The 8573-nt window shown below is 37.5% G+C and overlaps 2 protein-coding genes and 1 long non-coding RNA gene across 3 annotated transcripts in view; 1 reads left to right on the top strand and 2 right to left on the bottom strand.

The window, feature by feature from the left end:
- Positions 1-194: 194 nt before the first annotated feature.
- LOC146461519 (uncharacterized) lies at positions 195-3025 on the top strand. Its single transcript, XM_085086805.1, has one exon. The coding sequence runs from the start codon at positions 1292-1294 to the stop codon at positions 2924-2926; it is 1635 nt and encodes a 544-aa protein (XP_084942931.1). The 5' UTR covers positions 195-1291; the 3' UTR covers positions 2927-3025.
- A 644-nt stretch (positions 3026-3669) lies between these two features.
- LOC146461518 (uncharacterized) lies at positions 3670-6299 on the bottom strand. The gene is made up of 3 exons (XR_014857408.1): positions 6235-6299; positions 5230-5301; positions 3670-3707 (listed from the first exon to the last, which is right to left on the bottom strand). It is a non-coding gene; the product is annotated as an uncharacterized LOC146461518 (long non-coding RNA).
- A 1437-nt stretch (positions 6300-7736) lies between these two features.
- The window catches only part of LOC146461512 (uncharacterized), a 190709-nt gene continuing 189872 nt past the window's right edge, over positions 7737-8573 (bottom strand). Inside the window, exons 19-20 of the mRNA XM_085086896.1 lie at positions 8236-8307; positions 7737-7812 (exon numbers count right to left, since the gene is read on the bottom strand). Coding sequence (XP_084943022.1) covers positions 7737-7812; positions 8236-8307 — 148 coding nt within the window. The remainder of the gene's footprint in view (positions 7813-8235; positions 8308-8573) is intronic.

The following is an 8573-nucleotide window of genomic DNA, read 5'->3' as shown; positions in this document are numbered from 1 at the left end:
TCAAGCTTCTTTGATATTAATCGCGAGATTTTGCTGACATGGCCCTTCATCATTTCTTCGTACTGGTTGTTGCGTAGAACACTCAATGTTCATGTTCATGTGATCTGTGTGATGCAGATTATGTCGGCTATACAGCCAGACACCTTTTTCAACGCGTTGCGGAGCACAAGAACTCGGCAATTGGCAAACATTTTCTTGAAGCTCACGGGAGCAAACACCTATTGAATCAGGGCCATTTTAACATCTTGAGAAAGTGTCAGAGCAAATTTGATTGTTTGGTATTTGAAATGCTGTACATCAAGAAACTTAAGCCTTGCTTGAACACTCAAACGGACTCTATACGTGCGAAACTTTTTGTTTAACCGGTAGCATTCTTCAATGCTACTATTTTAATTAATATCTATTGTCCATTTTTGTATTTATAGCCGCAATCTTGCATTTTTAATTTCACTTGATAATGATGTAATGTACATCGAAACGTCGTGTTTTTTAACCTTTTTATAATGTTTTTACGAAATGTTTTATCGCAATTTTTTATAGTCAAATGTTTTTCTAAGTCTTTGCTTCTTCGTATACTCAAACGCGATAACCAACTGCACTTTTTCAGACGTCTTGAAAAGTGTAGTCAACGCCTCATCAAATGCGAAGGCGCCATTGAATTTTTACGTTTATGTTTGAACTTTGGTGTTACACCAACTTTCGCACAAGTCGACCGTACAAGAGCACGCAAATGGAAGAAATCTTCAGAAACTTATCAAAAGGATGTCATCGAAGAGGAATTGAGTTTCAAACTCTCCCAGTTCAAACACCTCAGAGAAGAAGTACAGAATGCTTACAAAGATCTCCGAGATAAATGCTCTTTGCTTCGCTTCATCGCCATCTTGCGAACATTGAGTGTTCTACGCAACAACCAGTACGAAGAAATGATGAAGGGCCATGTCAGCAAAATCTCGCGATTAATATCAAAGAAGCTTGATGTCAATGAGCATATAAACAACCTATCTTCTTATCGCCTTACGTTCTTCGAGAAGCTTCTTATCTGCAGAGGTCTGAAGTTTTCAGTACCACAAAAGGTCTCGCCCATCGACATACATGCGAGCTTTGAGAAAGCATATTGGAAAATAGAGCCGTTGTTGGATGATTCTGAGAAGGAACTGGCTCAATCGCCTTGAACTATATCCATCGTACAAGCCCCAAACCACCAAAGGCTCTTTTGAATGCTCTTAATCGCTTGAAGAAACGTGACGACATCATAATCACCAAGCCTGATAAAGGTTCTGGCGTAGTGGTAATGGACAAGACCGAATACATCCGTCTTCTAAGCGCTGCTTCAATCGATAACACTTCTAAGTTCGTACATGTTGATGAAAAGCGACCAAAGAGGCGTGGACGTCCAGCTCAACATTTCCACCCGCTCTTACAGAAAGAAAAAGAGTTGCGCACAGCCTTACGTCAAATTCTACCTGAAGAGATCGCTAACTCGCTTTCTCCGAAGAGTTCCAGATTGTCACACTTGTATGGCCTTCCGAAGACCCATAAAGCCACACTGAGTATGAGACCCATTTTATCAGCAACTGGCGCCTACAATTACAATCTCGCCAAATGGCTCGAAGAGAAACTTAAGCCACTCTCCATCAATGACTACACAATCACTGATGCCTTTGCTTTTGCTGATGAAATCCGTACCATTTCCGTGAATGAGGATGACATCTTAGTCTCCTATGATGTGACATCACTTTTCACCAACGTACCTTTGAGTGAGACGATTAACATCCTAGTCCACAAAGCGTTCACCAACGATTGGTTCAACAAGACCTACGGCCTTAACTTGCAGAAGGATCAGCTTGCCAAATTACTGGAAATTGCTACAACCAACCAGCTTTTCCAGTTCAATGGTCTTTTGTACGAACAGACTGATGGGGTGGCCATGGGCTCCCCTCTTGGTCCTCTGATGGCTAATGTTTTTATGTGTCACCTGGAAGAGAAGCTCTCCCGTGATGGTCTGATGCCTGACCTGTACAAACGTTACGTGGATGATACCCTGGCTAAAATGCCTAGTGGTGACGCTGCCTCTGAGTTTCTCAATACTCTGAATGGTCTCCATCCCAGCATGAAATTTACAATGGAACTCCCTGTCAGTGGTAGGATTCCTTTTATTGGCATTGAAATCATCAAGTGTGGGACTAAACTTGAAACTCAAGTTTACAGGAAACAAACGAACAGTGGCTTACTCTTGCATTACCATAGCCATACCGACAAACGATACAAGGTGTCTTTAGTGAAAACAATGTTACATCGCGCGTACGCTCTATGTTCCACAACAGAAGCTTTCAATTTAGAATGTAGCAAATTGCGCTCAATTTTCAGTCGCCTAGATTATCCTAGGGCTCTCATAGATTCCATCATTAGTAATTTTCTTCGTAATGTATCGGAACAGGCAGCGGAAGAGAAGCCTGAAGGCGGTCGTAAGATCAGAATTATCCTTCCTTTTAAGGATCAAGTAGCTGCCAATGCGGTTCGCAGGCAATTTAACGACCTAAGTAATAAGATTGGCCCCATATTGCAGCCAGTTTTTGTTAGTAGGAAATTAGAACATGATCTTAAGCCTAGGGAATTTAAGCCGTCGATTGTGAATCAACAATGCGTTGTTTACTATTTTTCATGTGATCTGTGCGATGCAGATTATGTCGGCTATACAGCCAGACACCTTTTTCAACGCGTTGCGGAGCACAAGAACTCGGCAATTGGCAAACATTTTCTTGAAGCTCACGGGAGCAAACACCTATTGAATCAGGGCCATTTTAACATCTTGAGAAAGTGTCAGAGCAAATTTGATTGTTTGGTATTTGAAATGCTGTACATCAAGAAACTTAAGCCTTGCTTGAACACTCAAACGGACTCTATACGTGCGAAACTTTTTGTTTAACCGGTAGCATTCTTCAATGCTACTATTTTAATTAATATCTATTGTCCATTTTTGTATTTATAGCCGCAATCTTGCATTTTTAATTTCACTTGATAATGATGTAATTTACATCGAAACGTCGTGTTTTTTAACCTTTTTATAATGTTTTTACGAAATGTTTTATCGCAATTTTTTATAGTCAAATTAATATTTCTGGGTGTGGATTCATGAACTTACAAAAATCGCAGTCTTGTTGTGTCTTTGAAGGTTGCCTTGGTGACATTTCGTATATTATTGCCTGATACGTCACTGTAAAAAAAAAAACATTGTTGTCTGATTGTCTATTGTTCAAGTACAGCTTGAAGGTGACACATCTTATGGACGATACTTTTCAGTATGCTCAGTGTTTACTGCCACTGCCACATACAATACTTTTGAAGTGTAAATTTACAAGAGTGTAAGTTAGTACGCCAGAAACCTGTTGGACTTCTAAGGCTATAGTAAAGAAGGGAAATAAGAAAACCTCATAACTTAATTAATCAATTAATTAAATTTATTTGTTGCGGGAGGTTATTGGGGCAGTAGAAAGAGTGAAAATCAGTGTAATTGAAGTGTGGTTGAGAGAACTAATGAATGAAAGATAATCTTTACTGCGTGCAACTTTCGGGTTCTTTTTTAGTTACTTACGCAGTTACGATGTTTATTAATATTTTGAGTTTATTGTACTTACAAAGACAGCAGGTTTGTTAGGCCATCAAAAATTCCTTCGGGTAGTTCGTCAATTTCATTTTCCAACAGATACCTTCCACAATCATAAACAAAAATGTTTTCATGAATCGACCAAAATCACTAGAAGCGACCATTTTATTTTATATCCCTTTCAACGTTTTGGTTTAAGTGGAGCCCAGATAACTAACAACTTGTCATCGCTTTGAATTTCCTTCAGGTCAAACAATCGCTTAGAAGGGCAGCCTATATAATAAGCTACTCGTTAAATTACGGGAGGGTGAAATGATAACATTTTTTATGTATGTTTTAGAGATCGTAATACAACCAAGAAATCCCCCTTCTTTTCTAAATCTACCATGATAAGTAGTCCGCAAAAGCAATATTTTTTTATGACGAAAACGATTCCCTTTAACCTTACTCCTCCCATTTTTCCCGGCTGCTTATGGAAAACTGGTTATAGAGAAATGACTTCAAATAATATTTGTTTGCAGACGAAACTAATCTCACACTGACTAAATATTAACGCTTTTCAAACCGATTTGGCCTGGAGTTTGAAAGTTTTAAATATGCATGTTGTTGACACTTTTTCACATCAATTAATTTACTAATCTATTAATCTATAAATCAATTCTTCCCAGGTCGAGGTGTGGGAGATAAGGTGCCTTGATTGATTTGATAGTCGGTCTTCGTAGGGATTGTGAAATTCCCCTTGATATCTTGAAAAATGTTACCCCTTCCTATGGTCAATAATGATTCCTTGAAACATAAGCAATCGAAAATTAAAGTTAATAGCCGACGTTTCGGCGTCATCGTGACACCATGTTGGTTACACTCGCGGCCACCTCCACGAACGCGTTGATGGAAACAAACAAAAATCGTCGTCTACTTGTAAACACTGCTTGAGCGAACATAAATAGAACGTACCTCCTTGTCTTTCAGAACAATTTCACGTGCTAGCTAAATGTTCGAACAAATTTGATTGCCTGATTAAGGAGATGCTTTTCATAAGAAAACTTAAACCATCCGTAAACGTGCAAACAGACTCGATTCGCGCAAAGGTATTCACTTGAAGAACTTGCGATCAATTGTTATTATGCTAATTTGTAGAGACTGTAGAGTATAGAAATCAAATCTTCGCATTAATTTATCCACTTTGTCTTGAGAATGGTGTCACGATGACGCCGAAACGTCGGCTATTAACTTTAATTTCCGCTTCCTATGGTAACGGTAATATTTCCATACAATCTTAATGCAGTTCTATGGATTGGAATTGTTTTTTGGATACTTTTAGTAGTGGAAAATAAGACATTTGAAAATTGAAGATTTGATTGAAATCAAAACCAAACTATCACGTTAGATGAAGTCAACAGTCCTCTTTTTGCACCTTAAAGGAGACAAGTTTCATTGTAGTGTCTTTCTTTTTCCAGAGATTATGCCGGGATGAGAGAAATGGCCCCTAACTCCCAGCCCCACTCACTCCCCACTAACACAAAAGTCAACCCACAGGAGTTAAAGTAGCCCGATAGCCTAGTCTATAATGTCAGTTAACTCTTCAAAGGCTTAATCCAAATTAAAGCTTTCTTAGATCTACTTACAGATCGTATAAGTCCGTTATGCCTTTAAATTGATCGCGATGGAGCTTCGTTATCTTGTTCTTCTCCAATTTCCTGGCAGATCATAAAAAAAGGAAACATATTCGAAGAAGGCCATGTAGGTCAACGTTTCGAATTAAAACTCGCCCAAAGGGTTGAGGCGCAAATAAACCCTTCAGTACTCTTATTTGTCCAGTATCACACTAGTTACCTTATACTAAATTGAGCCAATCTTCACACCAAATAGTTTTTTTATATATATATATTTTCCCTGCTAAGTACAGCACATAAAACTATTGGCTTCTCTTTTTCGCTCACTTCGGATGACTACTTAAACTAAAGATAATATTTGCTATGCACTTCCTAGTGTCGTCGATCGTAGTATTTACGCAAACGTTTTTTCACCGATTTGTCAGTAACATGGCGAAATTCTCGGGATGGCTATACGGCGCTTTGGTACATCACTAAAATAATTATTTACCTTAGAATTAGTAAATAAAGGATGAAAAAATAGATGATTACTCCACTTTGACACGGCACTAAGAATATCCACCATTATTCTCACTCTCACTTACGTGAATGGTTACATTTGGTTTTGTAACTGACAAGGGCATCATTATGTCTCTCGATAAAGGAGTGAGCGCCCTACGCCACTTCCTGTGTAAAATAGTTCTACAGATATTTTATTACATTAATGTGCATTTTTCCCTGAATAATGTATGCGCTTCAGGAAAAACAGTTTTCTTCTCCCTGATCTATGTCCACCGACGCACATTTTTGCGTGAGTCCTCCTCTTCTCTTGCGCTTGCTTCATTTTGGAGTTGGTAAAAATTGAAAACATTGTATAACGGGTCTATAACGAGCGTGTTATTTAAGCCAAGTTCGTACCTAATACTTTATTTTGCGCCTATGATTGAAATTTTTCCATGTGCGTTTGTTAAATTGATACAGTGTTTGGCGATTCCAATTCAAATTGTAGGAAGTAAGCTTAACTCAAAATTCACTTACAGTATCTTCAGCTTGGTCAAGTTACGAAAGACGTCAGGAGGGATGTCAACTAATTTGTTACGTGCCAGAAACCTGCAAAAAGGCAAATGAATGCAATGTGATATAAGAAAGAAAATATATATAACTGGCTGCTTTAACTTGTTACATAAGCTTAAGCATATTCAAATTGGCACTAGAATGGGTTGTAATTGTGATTGACGGATTGTGGCCACGCTTATGTTGTGATTAAGTGCAGTACAAACACATCCTTATATTCCTACTGGAATTTTCCAACCTTTAATAAGTACTGTGTATTAAACATCCAACAGTACGAACATTCTGCACAGTGAATGTATACAATGATAATATAAGTAGACACAAACAACTAATAAAACATTTATGAATGAAAGATCATCAAATGAAATTTAAGTAACTTTATGATTTTCCATGATAACTGCATTCAGAATTAACTGTCGAAGATAATTTTTATGGCCTTTCTTTTCAGCTGTGACCAGTTTTACAACCTGCACACAGCTTTAACTGTTTTAAAAAGGTCGTATATATTAGTAACTGAAATGATACACGCTTTATTTATTTATTTCTTTTTTTTTTATATGCAGTCACAGAATAAAATGATATAAGATAACAAAACTATAGATTATAAACAAAATAGAAGCCGGAAAAAGTATGATACAAGCGATTTAAAGTAACCACGTTACATTACGGAAAGTAGTAATGTGTCTTCAATAATCGCAACACCAAATGTCACTTACAAATAGGTTAGGTTACTGAGGCTGTTAAATACACCTGGTGGCAGAGTCTTCACGTTGTTGGAAGACAAATCTCTGTTGACCCAAACGGTGTAAAATCAAACTTATGAGACTACAACAATGATAAACATGACCAGCGTAAGCGTTGTTTGCCAGAGAAACAGGAAACGTTCTGTAACTTAAGTTACCAACTGCTTATGTTGTTGTCTTATCACCACGTATGATTACTTCTTCTAATTTGTCAATGAACAGTGTACAAGCGCTAAAAAATAAAATGCTTTCCCTCGCAAACACAAGCTGAGATGTCATCCTAATTGATATGAATTCGCAAACAATACTACAGTATTGTCAAAGAACGGAGGTTATATGCTATCTATCAGGTTTGCTCGCAAACATTTTCACAACGCCAAACGTTTGAGACCATATCTACTCAGTCGCCCTTAGAGTAAAACCGCAAAACTTCTATATAACACATGTACAGAAATAATGAACCTTCAGGGGGAACAATATTTTATTCATTTATTTATTTATTTATTTTTATTATTATTAGTTTTTTGCACTGTGGAAAAATTGTGGATTTTGAAGCAATATCTATGTTCCATATTGATTTTTTCTTACAAACAGGCTGGACAATTTTCTGAATTTAAAGTTTTTAAGAGACACATTTCTTCAAAACGTAACATCATATGGTTCTGAACTGATGTTTTGAAAATCAAATTGTTCCTATACAAAAAAAAAAACATATTATGCTACTTACAGTTCATCCAGTTTTCTCAGATCTTTGAACAGGTTTTTGTGTAATGCCATGATATTGTTATCATATAACCACCTAAGTAAAAAAAAAAAACCAGACAAAAATAAAGTGTCACCAGATAAGTTTAAAAAAAACCCCGAGTAACCCTATATCATCGATCACACCAACTTCGGCGTGGCTTGCACATTGCATACTCCCAAGAGACACATGTATGCAGCTTTGTCTTCAGTTACTTCTCCTTTTGTTTTTGATAGACGTTGAGGCGTCCGTTACTGCGCTGATCCTAAATCAAACTATTTTAAAATAACGACCAGCTCGTCCCATTTCCCTGAAATGGGTCTTCGACTAACGATAAACAGACACTATTTAGTCGCATAGCTAGTAACTACAATCAATATTAATGAGTATCAGATGTTGAGTTTAGAAACACGCGTCCATTGCCTAGTATGCCATATGGGCAGTGGTTATACTATAATAAAGTACAGGCCATCCACTCACAGTTCATCTAAATCCTTTAATCCACGAAACAGACTGTCATTCAACACCGTTAAATTGTTGTTGTTCAAGCACCTGTGCCAACGAGAAAAATATAGCAAAAGAAGCGCTATGTAACGTAATTTTTATTTATTGACTAATTGGCAACACACTATGACAATAGCTGTTTCGACAAAGGTTGTCCAAACAAGCGTAAAAGCGCGCGCAGCAATGCCGAAAGGTAGTCTGGGAAAATCCCAATAAATTGCAATGAAAGCTCAAGAATCCATAATGCCTCGACCGTACAGCGAAGACTTGAGAGGGTGGGCAATATGGATTCTGAGCTTTCACTACAAATTATT

Source organism: Pavona decussata, unplaced genomic scaffold, assembly GCF_977016875.1.
Source record: "Pavona decussata unplaced genomic scaffold, jaPavDecu1.1 SCAFFOLD_198, whole genome shotgun sequence".
Lineage (NCBI taxonomy): Eukaryota > Metazoa > Cnidaria > Anthozoa > Scleractinia > Agariciidae > Pavona > Pavona decussata.
This window is presented reverse-complemented; position numbering and strand designations above follow the sequence as displayed.